This window comes from Mustela nigripes, chromosome 3 (genome assembly GCF_022355385.1).
Source record: "Mustela nigripes isolate SB6536 chromosome 3, MUSNIG.SB6536, whole genome shotgun sequence".
NCBI lineage: Eukaryota > Metazoa > Chordata > Mammalia > Carnivora > Mustelidae > Mustela > Mustela nigripes.
This window is the reverse complement of record NC_081559.1, coordinates 148,070,912-148,090,813: the sequence shown is the minus strand read 5'-3', so window position 1 is coordinate 148,090,813 and position 19,902 is coordinate 148,070,912. Positions and strand designations below refer to the sequence as shown.

At 35.1% G+C, this 19,902-nt stretch overlaps 1 protein-coding gene across 15 annotated transcripts in view; it reads right to left on the bottom strand.

The window, feature by feature from the left end:
* Window positions 1-19,902, bottom strand: part of RALYL (RALY RNA binding protein like) — a 691,697-nt gene that overhangs the window by 57,635 nt on the left and 614,160 nt on the right. For all 15 annotated transcript variants that reach the window (XM_059394797.1, XM_059394795.1, XM_059394793.1 and 12 more), the window contains one exon: window positions 15,594-15,757. In XM_059394797.1, the coding sequence (XP_059250780.1) occupies window positions 15,594-15,757 (164 nt within the window). The remainder of the gene's footprint in view (window positions 1-15,593; window positions 15,758-19,902) is intronic.

Below are 19,902 nucleotides of genomic sequence, written 5' to 3'. Positions count from 1 at the left end.
ATTGGGAAGGAGACAAACCATAAGTGACTCTTAATCTCACAAAACAAACTGAGGGTTGCTGGGGGGAGGGAGGTTGGGAGAAGGGGGTGGGATTATGGACATTGGAGAGGGTATGTGCTTTGGTGAGTGCTGTGAAGTGTGTAAACCTGGTGATTCATAGACCTTACCCCTGGAGATAAAAATATATGTTTATAAAAAATAAAAAATTAAAAAAAATTGAGACAAACAAAAATAATACTATCTTCAAAGGAAAAATATTTCCCCTCTTTTCTTTAATTTCACAACAAAAACTGCAAAAGAAAATTACAGACAAAAGAAAACATAGTGTCATAATAAAAAATATTTTGTTGTCCAGCTGATGATACTTAATTTTTCTACGGGTGATTTTAGGGCTTGAAATTAGAATTATTCTTCAATATCAGCAAAATGATAAGTGAATAAAAATAAAGTTCCTAGAATATATAACTCTAGCTCACTTTGAGGCAAGCAGGATACTAGAGAACCTGGGAGTCAGTATACACATACAGATAATCTCAAATATTTTTCCAAAACCATCACTGTAGTTAGTATTTTACTCAGGGGGGAAAAAAAAGAAACCACATTAAATCATTTCAGACTTAAATGAGTTCACTGATTTACTGATAAATGTTATTACATTCTGATACAGTCAACAAGATAATGTTTGTGCTTTTTCTTGCGAGATGAGATATAATCCAAAAAGGAAATTAGGCATATGAGATGATACCATCTTTTATATCAAAAAATGTGTGCATCTCTGATTTATGTGATGAAAAATATTGCAATTTATTTTAGTCACCTGTGGGTCAAGTCTATTCAGGGACAAATAAAGAGGCTTCAGCTAACTGTCTAGATCAGTGGTTCTTTACACAAGGTAATGCCCTGCATGGGATATTTGTAATGTCTGGAGTCATTTTTGATTGTCACAGTGTTAGTGGCATCTAATGGGCATCTGGCCTGCTCAGCCTCATAAAACATACAGGATAGCCTCCCCCCACAACACCACACCCGAGAATTATCTGATTAAAAATGTCAATAGCATCAAGCCTTAGAAACCCTGGTCTAAATAATCATATACCCTCCTTCACCAACACCATGCTTCTTGGAACTGTTTAGAAAACTTAAAACTGTAAGCATGCAGACTTCAACATAATTCACAGTAATTTGTTTCTCTTCTTATTTATTTCCCCCAGCCTTTGATAAATTATTTAAATGTAAAAAAGGAATAAAAATAATTGCATAGAACTTAATTAATCAGTTACTTTTACATTTACTACTTTTTCAGTAAAGGAACTTGAGAATCTGACAATTTACATGACATTCTCAAAGCTACAGAGTGACTATGTGTAATGTAATAATCTGAACAGGTAGAGTTCAGGCTCAAACCCAGGTCTTTTGACTATGAATTCTACATTCTTTATTGTGCTATAAAACTTCGTTTGGTATGAATAATATGATTGTCAGTTTTAGCTCTTTCCTTCAAGATGCACTAAGGAACCTTATTATTTTTAATTTAGTCTCACCCAGAAAAAATGAAGACCACTGACTTCCATAAAATAGATTTTAAGAAATCTTTACCATTATCAATGCAATTTGTCTACTTCAGCTTCTCTTTGTCCTTTTCCTCTTATTCATATATTTTAAGCTAGTTTAATATGCAAAAACAATTTTGCCAACTATAAATAGTTTTCAAAGTCAGACTTTAAGAAATTTCGCTAAAATAAATTGAAGCAATATGTATAATTCTCCATTTATATATGTAAATATAGTTTGGCAATTACCACACCCATGGATGGAATTCGCTAGAAAAAGAATTACATATATGTGCATATGTATGTATTCATAATACCTAGGCCTGCATACATCTACACTAATTCTTTCTATGTATTTTTAGAAAGAGAAAATGAAATGAAGAATGAGTGCATTATTTTATTCAATAACTATTATTCAGATACCTGCTGTATGCAGCCATGCATCTAGCATACCATTGCCAGCTGCACATATACCATCTTAATTAATCTTTATGATAAAATACAAAATATATATTATTAAAATTGTTTGATGGATTAGAATGGTGAATGTTAGAGAAGTTAAATAATATGTTTAAGACTGCCTAGCAATACATCTAACCCTTAAACACTTACCCTAAAACACTCTGGAGGGGTCTCTGAACTGTACCAGGCACATACCCTCACTCTGGCCCTAAATTTAATCCTCAGCCTGTCCCTAACCCTAACCCTATACTGGTCCTAACATGAACCCTAACCCTAGATCTGAAAAAAAAAGGGAAGATGTTATATATACATAAACACATAAATATGTGTTTATGTATATATATATATATATATATATATATATATATATAATAGATGTGTTATTATAATGGAATATTACTCAAACATAAAAAAGTATAAAATACTGCCATTTGCAATGACATGGCTAAAGAGTATTATGTTAAGTAAAATAGGTCAGTCAGAGAAAGACGAAAACCATATGATTTCACTCATATTTGGAAATTAAAAAACAAACAAAATGAACAAAGGGACAAAAAAGAGAGAGAGGCAAACCATGAAACAGACTATCAACCATAAAGAACAAACCGATGGTTACCAGAGGGGAGGTGGGTGGGGGAATGGCTGAAACAGGTGATGGGGATTAAGGAGGGCGCTTGTGCTGAGCACGAGTGTTGTACAGAAGTGCTGAATCACAATACTGTACACTTAAAACTAACATTACACTGTATGTTAACTGGGATGTAAGTTAAAAAAAAATCTATTTGATAATTCCTTAAAAAAAAAATAAAAGACTGCCTAATAAAAATGCAACAAAATCAAGTTTAGAGTAGGCTGCCTGATTCCAAAGCCGTGTTTCAATTTTTGTTTGTTTGAGTCTCTCCCTGACTCTCCAAGCCATGAGCTTCTTGTTACAATGAACGGCTTCCTTAACCTCATGGAGTTTATAATGAGTGGAGGGAGTAAATGTGTAAGCAACTTATTACAGTACATATGAACATGAAATATATAAAATAATGGAGGAGTAAGTGAAATGTACCTATCGCTTGATTTGGAAGTTATCTCCTATTTTTTAGTTTTCCCTACCAGATTTTAAGAACCTGAAACCACGTCTATTTCATTTACAGAATATTCATTTGGGAGTTATGTAGTCATATAGTAGGTGCTGATGAATTGAACTTATGTGAACAATGTGGGGAAAGACAAGTACAGTTCGTTTTTGTGGGGTTAGAAGGCTGTGAAAATATTCATGAAAGAATGGGTCCTTGAACTGTGACTGGAAGGGTGACTTGAATTTCAGCAAGCGAAAGAGATCTTCTAAGTAAAGGAAGCAGCAAATCTTAAATTATAGAGCTTGAAAATGAGCGTCAACATCCTGGCTTCTTTGAGACCCAGGAGTGTAGGCCAGAATTTGTCCCTTGTTTTACTAACTCAAAATTCCAGAACACACTTTCTCTGAGTTGTAGTATTTTTAAAGATGTAGTTCATAATCAACTATGAAATACATGAAAAACAAGAAGTAAAATGTGGAAGGCAAAAATAATATTGGTCACAAATATTCCGCAAATATTTTAAGAGTGTACTCGGTGCAGTGCAAAAGTAACTTGAAGAATGAATCTGTTATCTAAAATGGAGAGAAGAGATGTGCATACGAAAGACCATAGCATGAATCCAAGGGCTTCAGTCCTGTAATAGGAATAACAGCAACTGGTTTGGCTTCATATTGATGCCCTTGTAGCACAAAGGGATGCAGACTTGTTTGGGGTGAGTGGTATTGCCTGAACTGGACCTTGAGAACCAAATAAAATTATTAATAATGTTTTTCTACATACAAGATAGATAACACAATCGATAACACATTTTTTGAGATAAAGGAAAAGGCTTTCAAGTGGAGGTGTATGAACATGAGTTTAAAAGCATTTAAATAAGAGTACAATTAAGCTAGGGGAAGGGTTGTGGGAAATGGGAAGCACCAGATCAGATATATCTTGAAAAGTCACTCAAGAGTTTTGAATCTTATTAGGTAAATGGTAGCAATTCTGAGTTTTGAGTGAGGAGTTGACAGAAATAATTTATTTTGAATAATCCTGCAGCTGGGCACGGAATTAATGGGTTTGGGGGAGAGCAGAGAGCCCAGAAGAGTAGTCAAGAGACCAGCAGAGTAGTCAAGGCTCTGCTTGTCAGCACATGATCTACCAGGGAAAAAGCGGCAGAAGCAGCAGCAGAGGTAAAAAATGTCATTAAGATCTTTTGATAGGATTTCATGCTCACAAACGTTTATAATCCTACAGTGGAAAGATTAGATCCTTTCTGGAACTTCTAGCGGAACACAAAGAAAAACACAACTTGTATAGAGGAGCTGAGAAAACCATCTTAAATGCTCACAAGCTGTATTGGTATTAGGAATTTATCAAATATTTTGTTGTTTGCCTCTTTTCAGGTTATATTAATGAGCCACATTAAAACCTGGTGAAAAAAAGCCTAGAAGAGACGCTCACAAATGTTTTTATTCATGACAAATACATTATAATTATTTCGGTTGGGCTGCTTTGGATCTATATATTATATTGTGATGTTAGTAAGGATTTATTACTCTTTATACTAAGTGCTTGTTAGTGTTCAGACTGTAAAGCCATGTGCATTTGAAAATTCAGTTGTGTTTACCAAGATGAGCTAAATGGACCTGAATCTCATTCTCCTAAGTTAATTACTGAACTATAATGTCCAAGAATTTGGCTCTTAAAATAAGAAACCATTGAAGGGTATGCCAAGATCTCCATACTTTGTTTAGGTTTTACATGCATATTACATCCATGTTATGGGTTGAGTTCTGTTCCCTACAAAATTTATATGTTGAAGTCTTAGCCCCCAATATCTCAGAATGAGATTGTGTTTATGCATGGGGCCTTTGAAGAGGTAATCAAGTTAAAACAAGGTCACTAGATCTGATATTCCCTACTCCAATATGACTAGTGTAATTACAAGAAGGAAATCTGGACACACACACACACACACACACACAGAAGGAAGATGATGTGAAGACACAAGGAAAAGACGGCCATCGACAAACCAGTGAGAGAGGGCTGATGTAGCGCTTTCCTTACAGCCCCTGAAGAAACACATGCAACGTTGTGATCTCCAACTTCTAGACCCTAGGACGGTGAGAAAATAGATCTCTGCTCTTTAAGCCACCCAGACTAGGGTATTTTATTGTGGCAGTGCTAGCAAACAACTATAGCCATCCTATAAATTTCTTAAACGATTATTTTTGATCAGATGGCACTTTGCTGGGAGTCTTTTCCCTCAGCCTGGGATGAAATTCAAACCTTTCAATATTCTCCACAGTTTTCCATTGTCCTGTTACCCAAGTTTATCTTTTGCTTTGCTTAATTATAGTATCCTGAGTTTCTTAACTGCATATCTAGCACTATGTTTTTGCTTTAGATAATAATAGTAATCAATAATGATAATAATAATAATAATGATTATTATTGCTATTATAGCTTATTATTAAGACTTTAGAATATGAGACACTGTTCTAAGAGCTTTATGTGCTGGCTCACATAATCCTCACAAAAACTTTCTGGAGAGGGCAATAAGATTATCATTCTTATTTCCCAAACCAAGGTAAAGGAAACAAAGTTTCTTGCCCCCAAACACAATTAGTAAATGGCAGAGCCACTGCTGGATTCCAGTTACAGCTGTCTCATATCTCATACTCTTAACTACTGTACTCTGTTGTAACAACAACAACAATAATAATAAAACCCCTTGCTGAACATTGACTTTGTAACAAGACTTGCCTAAAAACTTTATAAGCCTAAGTAATTTAATCCCAACCAACAACTTAGTGGATACATTGTATAAATTCCATTTTCCCCATAGAAAATGGAGGCATACAGGGATTAAAGGATTTCCCCATGGTCAAAAGTGCGGATATTGCCTAATGGGGATTCCACCCAAGGCAATCTGACAGCAAATCCTCTGCTCTTCTATATAGAGGTACTGTATCTTAAAAGTAGGAGTCTCTCTGATTCTGGTTCTGTTTTTTTTTTTTTTTTTAATCCATTTATCCTTCTAAACTTCTGTTATCTTTAAATCCTCTGGCCAACAGTAATTTCTTTCCTTAAAACCTAAAAGCAGAATATATATTTTGGCGAAGATAATGGGTAGAAGGGGAAGTTTAATGATATTTTGCTGGATATTAACATTGTATCTCTGGTTGATGTTTTGTCTCCATATTTAAATAACATGCTTTTGAGGGAAAATAAAAACAAAAACAAAAAACAACACAACACTTCCTTAGCCTTGGGGATAAGTTCTCAACTGTTTCTTAAATTTAATTGAACTCTCTTTAATTTCTTATTAGTTGCTTTAGGGCTTTGCGTTAGTCTATCACCTACTCTGTTATCAAAAGCACATTGATAGGACCCCAAAGACATCAAAAGTTACTATGATTTTTCTTGTTAGTAAAAAAAATAAATAAATAAATAAATAAGCAAATAAAAATTTTTAAAAATAAAATAAAAATTTAAAAAATGGGGACCAGAAATTACTCTGTTGGTTAAGTGGCTGACTCTTGATTTTGGCTCAGGTCATGACCTTAGGGTCATGAGACTAAGCCTCATGTCGGGCTCCACACTGCGTGTGGAATCTCTTTGAAATTCTCTCGTGCTCTTTCTCCCTCTGCCCTCCCCTGCCATCTTGCATGTGGGTGCAGTCTTTTTCTTTAAAAAAAAAATATATTTAAAAAAATGACTTTTCTCTTAGACATTAGAGTTTAAATTATTTTAAAATTGATTTAATATTTTTTCCAGAGGGCACTCATTTTTCCACTTAGAAACTACAGTAAAGCTCATAAGTATTCATGTCTTCTCTTTTGCAAAATGCTTAAATACAATGTCACATCTTGTTTATCTTATGATTCCATGGAACAGCACAAACTGATTACAATAGTTGGGGGATACATTCCAAGACCCTCAGTGGATACTTGAAACTGGAGATAGTACTGAACCCTATTACACTATGTTTTTTCCTATACATATATACAAACATTTACATATCTTTGATAAAGATTAATTTGTAAATTAGGCACAGAAAGAGGTTAATGAATAAATAGAACAACTATAACAATATTCTTTAATAAAGTTATGTGAATGTGGTCTCTCTCTTTCAAAATATTTTATTATACTGCCCTCATCCTTCTTGTGATGATGTGAGAAAATGCCTGTTTGAGAGATGAAATGAGAAGAACGATGTAGGTGTCATGAAGTAACACTAGGCTACTATTGACCTTCTGATGATATGTCAGAAGGAGGAGCATCTGCTTCTGCACCCTGGTTTGCCATGGGTAACAAACTGTGGAAAGAGAAACCACAGATAAATGGGAGGTAATTGCATAGTTTCAGTTCAAGTTGATTTGCAAAGGGACATACCTAGTGGTAATTTAATTTTTTAAAAGAGAAACCCATTCTAAACACATATCAGTATTCACCTTTCGCAAATTATAGTGTTATATTAGTATATAAAATAAAAATATAAAATTATAGTTTTTGCTCACAGCAGAATTTAGTCACATCAAAAATCTGAAAAAAGAAATGACAAATTGTCCAAGCTATAACATTAATTTCCCTTCTGTACTTGCCAAGTCATTAAATGCTAGGAAACAACTATTAATAAAAGAGCAAGATGTCCCTCAGTAAATATTCATTCACTTAAGCCAATATTAACATAGTATACTTTACATTCCACTAGAATTTTTCATTTGTGATTTAAACTTGAAAATTATTGTTACTCCCAGGTACCAGGCTAATTATAAAAGTACTATTAAATAATGAATATTTATATACACACAGCACATGTAATATAGTTTGCCTACATGATTTTAGAAAGAACGTGCAACTGTATTCTAGTTTTGTTTGCTAATGAATTATATACAGATACTGTTTAGATTTATATTTCACTAAAATAACACTAATCTACAGTTAATGTTTACGAATTGAGGCTCTAAAAGTATAGAATATATGAAACATACATAGACTGTTTGTTCTCAGGATGCCTAGGTGGCTCAGCCAGTTAAGTGGCTGCCTTCAGCTCAGGTCATGATAACAGGGCCCTGGGATGGAGTTCCCGCAGTGGGCTCCTTGCTCAGTGGGGAGCCTGCTTCTGTTTCTGCCTGCCACTCCCCCTGCTTGTGCTCACTCTCTGCTCTCTCTGTCTCTGATTAAGAAAATATAAAAAAATTTGTTCTCTGTTGTCAGTCTTCCTATACTAATAATTTTGTTAAAATTAACATCACCAGATAATCAATATATCCATGGTAAGTTTCAAATAATTATTTTACTAGATGGTCCTTACAAAATATTTTCATCCCGTAATTTGTCCAATATTTCTACTTAATGCTTTTCCTCATCTTTCATGAGCAACAAAGGGACTCTAGAACGTATACTTCCAAATGATTGCTGCTAGAAAATAAAACACACTACATATATTTCAAAACATCTCTGGTTTATATTAAGGAGTCTAGTTTCACTTAGTCTTCCCCAAAGATTATCACATCTGTCACACAAAACCAGGGAGAGAAGACTGAATTAAACCACTGATTCCATCACTGTATTTAAGATTCTTATCAGGGCACCTGGGTCGTTCAGTGGGTTAAGAGTTGGACTCCTGGTTTCCGCTCAGACCATGATCTCAGGGTTGTGAGATCAAGCCTTATGTTGAGCCCCAAGCTGAGTCCCAAGTGGACCCCAATTGAACTCTCCCACACCAGTCCCGAGTGGAACTCTGCCCTCAGTGCTGAGTCTGCTTGGAATTTTTTCCCCGTTCTTCTCCCTCCCCATCTTCTCCTCCAGCTTATATGTGCTCTCTCTCTGAAATAAATAAATAAATAAATAAATAAAATCTAAAAAAAAAAAAGAATAAATTCTTATCCTACATATAGTTCAGTATATATAGGCTAGTTTGGATTATTTTTTCAAGTAGCTGACTATAGAGATTTCCTTTCCTATAAACATCCTTTCAGTATTTATTCCAATGTAAAAAAAAAAAAAGTCACTAGATTTCTCAATACTTGGAGAATAAGGAAAAATAGAAGCATGAGAGTATATGCTCTGTGTGGGTGGCTCAACTTCCAAAACATAATGTTAGTTAAATTCCAAAATTCATGGATTATGGCTGACATGGAAACTGGAAGAACATCCATATGTACCTAAGGCCTCATGTCTCCTGAAACGAGATGGAGGTATGGAATACAGCATTTGTACCTGTGGAGGTGGGAGAGGGTACTAAGTGTACAGGTGGTTTGGAAAAGAACTTGCTTCCCTCTGCTAGAAGGCAGAGAAGAATGTGATTGATCCCTGAGTTGCTAGGAGAGAAGAAAGGGGCTCCAGTAAATTCTCTTAGAGTGAACAGAAGGACTATAACTTGCACCTTGCAATGTATAATCCTTGGAGAATTTGAGGGTTGCCACTGACTCCAGAGGCATTTCCTGAGAAAGGATGCGTTATTGGGTGTAGACAGCCTATCTTGATTTACATGTGAGAACAAAAAGTCCTCCTCAACATGTCAGAAGAAAAGTCAGACCCAAAATAGCTACCAATTTTATAAAAAATTTCGATTGGCTCTTAGTCCTTCACGGCCCATAAGAAAAAGAGCTTCATGTGCATTTTGGGGAGTTGAGGAATTCTATAACAAAACAAACAAGAGAGCACAGCTCTTTGTAGGAGAGAGATGAGGCAAATAACCAGAACAGGTGGATACTGGGGATGCAAAACCAATGTTATAAAATGTTAATAAAAATGCCATGGCCACCTTTACAGAGAAATACATGATTTTTGATGGCTCAATTTTTTGATTTTTTGATTTTATGATGGTGCAAAAGCTATACACATTCAGTAGAAACAGTACTTTGAATTTTGAATTTTGGTCTTTTCCCAAGGTAGCGATATGTGGTACCTTAGTGTCTCCTGATGAAGGACAGTGGCAGGAAACCATAGCTCTCAGTTGGCCACATGATCATGAAGGTAAACAACCAATGCACTTAACTGTACCCACGCAGCCATTCTGTTTTTGACTTTCAGTAGAATACTCATTAAGTTACATGAGATATTCAACACTTTACTATAAATAGGCCTTGTGTTAGATGATTTAGCCCAACTGTATGCTAATGTATGTGTTCTGAGCACATTTAAGGTAGACTAAGCTAAGCTATGATGTTCAGTAGGTTAGGTGCATTAAATGTATTTTCTACTTATATTATTTTCAATTTACCATGGGTTAATTACCAGAGGTGATAAGATGTTGGAATGTTAAAAAAAATGTGGAAATAAGATACGTAGAATATTAGGGGGAAAAGAAGCATGATTTTAAAATTCTGGATCAAGTCAAAATATACATATGTGAGGGAAACAAAGTTTTTTGGATATGTATAGATTCAGAAATCATGTTTTTAATTTACCCAAGAAAATTATTTTAAAAGTAACATAAAAACTAAGAATTAAAGAATAATGGATATAAATAATGAATTTTATAAAATTTTATATTGAGTCTTAATGGGTAATAATGATGACAGACACTGGGAGTTGGCAAATAAGCACTAGGTACAGAATATTTGAAAAAGAAAAGATATATATAATATATAAATATGTAATACAAGCTGGGAACTAAAACTTTAATGTTTATGTATAAAACCTGACATTTTTGGTGGGGTAAGGGATATAGAGGTAAGGTTGTTGGTGTAGAGACAGCAATGAAGTAAAAGCTTTCAAAACTTTATGTCTTGAATGGGAGTTAGAATAACTATTTTTTTAAAAGATTTTATTTAGTTTTTTGACAGAGAGAGACACAGCAAGAGAGAGAACACATGCAGGGGGAGGGAGAGAGGGAAAAGCAGGCTTCCCACTGAACAGGGAGCCTGAATCAGGGCTTGATCTGAGGACCCTAGGATCATGATCTGAGCTGACGGCACAGATGCTTAGCGACTGAGCCACCCAGGCACCCCTAGAATAGCTATTTTTTGACTTTAGGAGATTAATAGGTAAGTATATATTTATTTGGAACTATTTAATATGTTAATATAATTACTAACGAAATAGAGAGGCCTAGTAGAATATCCAAATTAAAGCGGTTGTGGTGGAAGAGATAGGAATTAAAAGAAAATTCATTAAGCAAGCATAAGGAAAAGTTAGAAAGAAGAAACAATAAATTATATACTTGAAATAAGGATGGAAGGAATATAATACCAATATATTAGTTAATCATTAAATGTAAAAGGATCAAATTTCCCTATAAAAAACAAAGAATTTCATACTGCTTTTAAAAACAAAATCCAGCTTTATTTTGTTTTTAGGAAATATACAAAAATAAAGTGACAGTGTGTTATGCCTGGGTAGTCCAGTCCGCTGACCATCTGACTCTTGATTTCAGCTCAGGTCATGATCTCATGATTATGAGATCAAGCCCCACAGTGGACTCTGTGCTGGGCATGGAGCCTGCTTAAGATTCTCCCTCTCCCTCTGTCCCTCCCTCTTTCTGTCTATCTCTCTCTCTCCTTCTCTAAAGAAAGGAAAGAAGAAAGGAAAGAAGGAAGAAAGGAAGGAAAGAAGGAAGGAAAGGGTAAATAAATAAAGTGACAGTGTTATGGGTTGGACCATTTCCCCCCAAAATATTTGTTGAAGTATCTGTGAATATGACCTTATTTGGAAATAGATCTCTGCTGATGCATTCCACATGAAGTCATCTAGGGTACACCCTAATACAATATGACTGGTGTCCTCTTAAGCAGAGGAGTGACACAGACACAAAGACTCAGGGGAACACCATAGGACAACGGAGGCAGAGACTGGAGTGGTGCATCTATAAACCAAGGACCGCCAAGGATTGCCAACACACCAGAAACTAAGAGAAAGGAATGGAACAGATTTGTCTTCTAGAACTTCCAGAGACAGAGAGCAGCTCTGCTGACACTTTGTATTCAGACTTCTAGTCTCCAAATATCTGTTGTTTTAAATCATTTGGTTTATGATAATTTATTACAGCTGCCCTAGGAGACTAATATATAAAAAGACCAAAAAAATAAATGGACATATGAGGGAAACGTGAACTAAAAGAAAACCTTATCAGTAAAGGATTGAAGTAGCCGACAAAGCAGAATTCAAAGCTAAAAATAGTAAATGCAATATTGTATAAATATAAAAGTTACAGTTCTCCAGGACCTTACAGAGAGTCGGCACTGAAAAGGCCACAGACTGAAGAGACTATGCTCTGGGGCCTGATGTTCTAAAACCTGGCTATAGTTCCTGGCTCTGTTATTAAATGGCTCTGTGACTTTAGAGAGATTGCTTAACTTTTCTATGCCTCATTTTCCGTATCTATAAAATGAGAATAATAATAATAATAATAATAATAATACTTCATTTATAGGGCAATTATAAGGAATAAATGAAGTTATATATGTAAAATCAATATTGTAAAATGACTTAATATATTTAAATGCATGTATGTATTCATGTATGGTTGAAACAACAGCTGTCAGAAACACCAGAAAGTGTTAGCTATTATTCTTTCTCCTACAGTTAATCTAAAATGCTATATAAAAACCAACCAAGCAACATGAGGTATAAAACCAAACCTCAAGAAAATAAATACTTTATAAAGTCACTATCATTGTAAAAGATTTTTAAATAATCACTTTCAGAATTTGACATAATTTTCCACAAAAAAGCAAGACTAGAGAGGACTGTGTAATACAATCAACAAGGTAAAACACACATTCTGTTCTATGTGAAAAGAGGAAATGTATTCTATTTTTCATTTAGAAAAATCTGATTATTATGGAACCAAAGGAAACTCTTTCTCTTTTTTTAAAAGATTTTATTTTTTTTATTTGACAGAGAGAGATAGAGAGAGAGAGAGAGACAGTGAGAGAGAAAACACAAGCAGGGGGAGTTGAAAAGGGAGAAGCTTCTTGCTGAGGAGGGAGCCCTACTCGGGACTTGATCCCAGGACCTTGGGCCAAAGACAGACAATTAACAACTGAGCCATCCAGGTGCCCCTCAATAGAAACTCTTAATAAGTTCCTCAAAAAAAGATTTTTATAATCCTTATTATCTCTCCATGATCTAAGAAAACTAGAAATCAAAAAATAAAAAGGCCAATCACAATGTAACCATTTAATATTAAGATATTTACTTTCAAACAACTTCAGGAAATGAACTACTCTTCTCTGCAACAATAGGGTATATGACAGTGAAGTGGCTGAGTCCTACTCGGTTGCACTGACAAAGAATGGCCATGACCAAGTGATTCTAAACCAAGGTGGTACTATCTCCTTAGGGAAGATTTAGAAATGTATACCTAGACACACAACTGTAACAAAGACTGAGGAATGCTATTGGCATTTCAGGTTTGGGGGTCAAGAACACTCAAGTTCTACAAAGCTCAGAATACTCTTACACAATGTAGAACTTTCATAGTCAAAGTGCCAGTAAAGCTCCCTTTTATAAATTCTGTTTAAACAGTGACTACATGGCAAAGACTCCATAGATGCTTAAGATATTCTAGTTGAAATGAAGTTAGTATCACCATGGTAAAAACAAGTCTATAAAACTAGCAGACAATTCAGTTTTTCATGTTCAGTTTTTCATGGCAAGAACCAAATTCAAAAACTTTCTTTGCTTTTGACGATAATCTGAGAGCATGCAGGGCTCTGTTTAGAGATTGCTGCAGAAACATTTTTTTTTTTTAACTAAGGCTCAAAAAGGGAATTCATATTTATCCACAGAATAGGTAGATAATAGATAAATAAGTACATACAGAACTGTAATTCAATTTAATTTGTTATTTAGCTTTTATTAGCTAAGTTAAATTCCAAGCAAATCAAACTTGAGTCATTTACCAGAAGAATCAGTGCTTCTGGTAACTGTGTTTTTTGCACATTCTCAGGTTAAAAAAAAAAAAAAATTTCAACAGTGTCCCTTCTTAGCATTTCTGATGGTACTAAGGTAAAATGTAATGTCCTACCGTGGATAGCATGTGGGGACAAGCATCTGCCGTTGGCTCAGGTCCTGATCTCTGGGTCCTGAGATCCAGCCCCCACATCGGGCCCTGCTCAGCAGGAGAGTCTGCTTTTCCCTCTCCCTCTCCCTCTCTCTCTCCCTCAGTCCCCCTCTGCCCATCCCCACTGCTCATTCTCTCTCTCTCTTTCAAAAAAAAAAAAAAACCTTAAAAAAAAAATCGGGATAATAGTATTTGCCTTACTTATCTAAAATGTCAGGATGCAGAGTAACTACGAAGTCTCTACAATGGTTGGCCAATCTTTTCTGGAACTTGCCCTCTTGCTACCTCTCTCACCTTATTTCCAGCTACATTTTCCCTCCCTTACTCTGCTACAGCTACTCTGGTTTTCCTGCTGTTCCCTGACTATTAACCTAAGGTCACAGCACTGACCATTCCCCTGTGAGAATGCTCTGTCCCCAAGAGCTTTAGGCTCACTCTCTCACTTCCTTACTTCCATCAAGTCTCAGTTCCAATGCCACTTTCATCAGAGAGGGGTAGCCATACACCATTCTATGAAACTTTCTCTTTATTGATACTTTGGTGTAGCAATGCTCTACAGTGTAACATCTCATATTCTAGTTTGTTTGCTTATTGTCTATCTCTTCTCTGCTACAAAGTAATCTTAAGGAATGCATGAAATTCTTCTATCTTTTCCTTATGAATACTATTATAATAAATTAGTTTTTCTGAATCCCTCTGTATAAAAATTTAGCAGTATATTTTGTCAGAAAGTTTACTTATCTTTACTTTTCACTAATTATCATGAAATTATATTAATATTATTTTATTTTTTATGACATAACATATACTTCCAGACACATAAGCATAATGATTTAGCATAGTATGGGAAGTTACATTTTTAACATATTTAGTATGTCATTTGCCTATCTTAGTTATCCCAGTGTTCAAATATTCAAAGCATGTACTAATTTTGCATACTCTTTCCCTGAAAAGATAGTATATGCCCTCTCTTTTGAGTGAATAGTTTTTCTTTCCTAAAAGCAACACTTTATATTTCATAACTTTAATATGTTACAAACCAGATGGGCCTAACGTGTTACTTTCCCTGAGAATAGTTTTCAATTTTTTTTTAAGATTTTATTTACTTATTTGAGAGAGAGTGAGAATGAGAGAGAAAGAGAGAGAGAGCATGAGAAGGGGGAGGGTCAGAGGGAGAAGCAGACTCCCTGCTGAGCAGGGAGTCCATGTAGGATTCGATTCTGGGACTCCAGGATCATGACCTGAATGGAAGGCAGTGGCTTAACCAACAGAGGCACTCAGGCGTCCCTCAAATTGGGTTTTTGTTAGTCATGCTTGTGTCTGTCTCCCTACTGCAACGTAGTATGACCACAAAGCTGAGTCCCTTTCTTATCCATTTTAGGTTTCTCTCATACTTTGTACCTAACAGAAAATCCATAATTATTAATTTACTGAATATAGGCATTAGTGCAATGATAAGTAGCCCCTCCCCTCTTAAGCAGAAATAAAATAAGGAAGATTACTTACATTTAGAGCCTGATGAAGACGACCCACTGACGGTCGATCTTGATCCCCCTTTCATGGAAAAGACCCCTTTTCCCCTGCGAGTCGTCGTGACGGCCACTCTGGGACGCTTCAGTGGAATCACCGCACGGGGAGGCGGAGGCACACGCCCATGGTAATCGAATAACCTTCACAAAACACAAGTGTGGCTGAGAGTTGGTTTATGCCTCCATGTTCTGTCAAATGTGTGAAATGATTAAGAAAAGGGCCTTGTAAAAAATGTCAATAAATGTTTTTGTTATGGTGGTTGTTCTCACACAGGTGCTTATTAGAAATAGGATTCTAACAGTCTATGCGTTCTGGACATTAGAATCTGGCTCTCCAATATGAACTCATCTTTAAAGTACGAAAGGACAGAGAATTTACTCCAGTGGTACCCTACCATTTGTCGAAATCAAGCTGACCTTTCTTCCCAAGTATATTTCTTTGCTCAGTCTCACAGACATATCCTTCCTAGGACAGAAATCTTCCTCTTACTCATCAGCCCTTATTAGTGCACTAGTTTGAAAAGAGGAAAAGATCATGCCGAATCAGGAACAAGGCAAAGCAGATTATTGTTTCGCATAAAACAGCTCATACGGAAAATCATTCTGAAGTGAGTCTAGATTAAAGAGAACAGCTGTGAGAGACAAATCAACATAGTGCCGCACCTCTAAGGACTTTTTAAGTAACAAAGGACTCCTCTGGCTGTAGAAAAAGGGAGAATGGATTTCAGTAAAAAAGAAGATAAAATGTTGTTGACTAGAGTACCAGTGGAAATACGTATCACGATGTCTTTTATTATTCTGACCATTTGCTAGACATGTGAACTGAGACTAGTGATATTTGTAGAGTAAGGTATAGAAAATTTCCCTAACCGAGAAAAATACCAATAAAAATTCCAGAAGCTTTTACTAAAAAGTGAAAAATGATAATTACCACAATCAATGCACTGCCACTGAACAACAAAAGGAATAAAAGTATGAGAATATTTACTCATTTAGATAAATATGTAATTCACAGATTCAGAAGCTTTCATATTGTTCATACTGCATACTCATGAACAACACATTTTTGCATACTTAGCACATTTGAGAAGCAAAAAATCAGAGAAAAACTATGAGGATATATTTACTCACTCACTTTTTAAAAAACTAGCTACCAGTGAACCAGATGTGTTATTATTTTATCCACTCTAAAGGGAACAGTGTTATTGACTTAGAATGATCACTGATACTACTTTATTGTGACATTATATATGGATTATATAGATTACATTCTCATAACTGTTTTAAAACAGTCAATAAGAATAATCTAATATGAAAGTCAGAAGTTTCTATAATAGGAAAAAAGCAGTTTCTGTAATAGGTCATTTTATAAAGTTACATTTTATTTATGCATACAGATGAATCCCTTTTTGGACAACAATATATGAAATACAGTAAAAATTAAGATAGGCAGGTTTCCAAATATTCATCCAGAAACACTCAAAACTATGATACTATGGGGGTAAAAAAAAAAAAAAAAAAAAAAAAGGAGCATATAAACCACGCTTGAAGCAGAACTTAGTACCGGGGCTATCTCCTACATTAGAGAGCTAAAGTGTTCAAAAACTATTTGGAAGCATGCTGGGGAGAAACTAAGAGATGTCTGGAAAGGAAAAGAAATGAAATGAGACAGAGTTCAAGAGAGGTGCCATCCTCTGTGAATAAGCAAAGTCCATTAGAGCTGAAGAACTGCTAGCGGAGAACAGGTCACGGATGTCAACACATTATAGTTTCCTTCAAAGAGGATGGGCAGGATGAAGCTGAAAAGGGTTATGAATATCATCTATACCGCTAGGGGCTGGAAACTCAAAAGGGTCAACGAAACCTGCCCTTCATTTCAATCACAAAACAAGGACTCCATTACTTATTTATAAGTTGAATTCACACAGCACCTTAAGCTAGTGAGCCAAAATATGAAGGCACTTTTTATGAGCTCGAACACCCAGAGCTATTGAGGGAAGACAAAAAAAAAATACAGCAATTGACTCAACTCTTCCAGGGCAGATGCTGCTGCTTCAGAGGAAAGGCAAGTTCTTTTGGAGGAGCCATTTCCCCGGGGGCCACGAAAGTGCAATTTATCTGGTTCATTAATTAAGCTAATCTATAAGTTGGGTTGAGAACATTTCGAAAGCATGAGTAAAATATACCACGATGGAGAAATGCTATAATGAAAACGCAGGCCAAGTAAAGCCACCTTACTCACTGGGACTTCAGGGACAATGTAGTTCAAGAATGTTTTACAGGAAATGGTTTCTCACCATTTCCTATTGCTACCCCAGCCAACAATTACAAAGCCTCCAGTGTCGCGCAGGCCTCATTTTATGTTGAGAAAACAGCTGTGTTTGCTCATTGTATTTGTGACATGCTTTTGGTTTGCGACATGCTTTTGGTATGCGACATACATTTTCGTCACATACTCAGTATGTGTCATGCGTGTCCTCTGCTGTCAATTCCTATAGAGCGTAGCCCTTGTTCTCTGAATATTCTGGTGAGTAGCTTCGAAGGGCAATGACTCCTTTCTCATCAAGGAATCAAGGAAGGTTTTACCAATTCTTTCTGCCACTGTGATGGGAAGATGTGCAATATCAAAACTTAAGAAGTTTTAAAAAGGGACATATAATTTACAAAAGCAAACAAACAAACCAACTAAAGAAGTGTATGGACACTTCAGATGGCAGCACAATTTTGAATTTTATAAAATTGAGCGGAGTTGAGGAGTTTCTTAATTTTCATTGGCTACACTTGAGTTTACCAGAAATAAGAGGAAGACTGGGTATTGTCCTAATGCACAAAAACGTAACAAGATAAGGATGGGGAATGGGGTCAGACTTTCTGGGATTTAAGGTAAGATGTAGGGTTCTTCTAAAAGCAGAGGGAAGTAGGTAAGAGTTAACTCATGAAAGGAGACACACCACTGGCTTTCTCATCAGAATTCCGTTTATAGAAAATTTTAAAAATTTTACCTTATAAGGTATCAGCAGAATTGCTGAAACAAAGGAAATAGTCCATTTAAGATTATAGACAACAAAGATAATAATGCAATTGAATTAAATGGAATCCAAATCTCAAAGGGCAATGAAAAGTTTAAAATTTCTTCCTTCTCATTTTTTGGGTTCCTTCCACTCCTAGAATTACATTCCCTCTCCTTTTCTTTAATGGTTCTTTATTTTCCCTAATATGTGTAGAATACTGTTTTCCCTCTAATATTTATTGGCCAAATAGATAATGATTTATAATGAAGCTAAACACAGAATTATTCCTTCCTTAAAGTCTACTTTAAAATAAGAACCCTAAAAGACCTACTCTTAAGAGTAAATAAAATAAATGTAGCCAGATTTCACTAAAAACAACCCAGTACAAAAATATGAGGAATTAATTCACTTTATTTAATAAATATCTCTACTTTTCAAGTTCTTATTTCTTGTTTGGAATTCTGTTTGCTTTAATAATGGCTGAGATATGTAATTTTATTACCTGGAAAAAGGTAAAATCTGGTAAATAATATTTATGTACTTGATAAAAATAAACATAGTTTGTCTCTAAGAAGAATATGGATATTAGCTATTAAAAGTTAGCTGTATTTTGGACATAGACAATTTACTGGCATATTAACATATAAAATGAATATAATTTTGAATGCTTGTTTTTATTAAAAGCTTTTTAGTATTAAGCTCAACAATAATAAAGCAACACTTAAAAAAAGACATAACTCCTAACCTCATACCTTAAAACAGCTACTATGTGGGGCACATGTTTGGCTCAATTGGTTAAATGTCTGCCTCTTAATTTTGGCTCAGGTTGTGATCTCAGTGTTGTGAGACTGAGTCCTATGACAAGCTCTGCACTGGTGTGGAACCTGCCTAAGATTCTTTCTCTCCCTCTCAATAAATAAGTAAATTAAATAAATAAAAATAAAAGATTACTATCATTTTCTAATCTTTTTTCCACAAGTATCCATATCTTTCACATAGTTGAGAACGAAGTATATGCATAATCATGTATTCTGGTTAATTCTCCTTGGTTTATACTAAAAACATTTCTCAAGCCTGCTAAATGGTTTTCTTAATGTTTATTTTAATTGCTATGGTGCATTTTCTCAAGCAGATATGCCATATTCTAATAATCATTACCTGATTGACTTTGACTTAATTCTTATTTTTCGAGTCACCTAATGTGATTTTGAAATTAAAAAAAAATTAATGTAATGTTTGCTTAATATTTTATCACTGAAGAATGAATTTTAATAT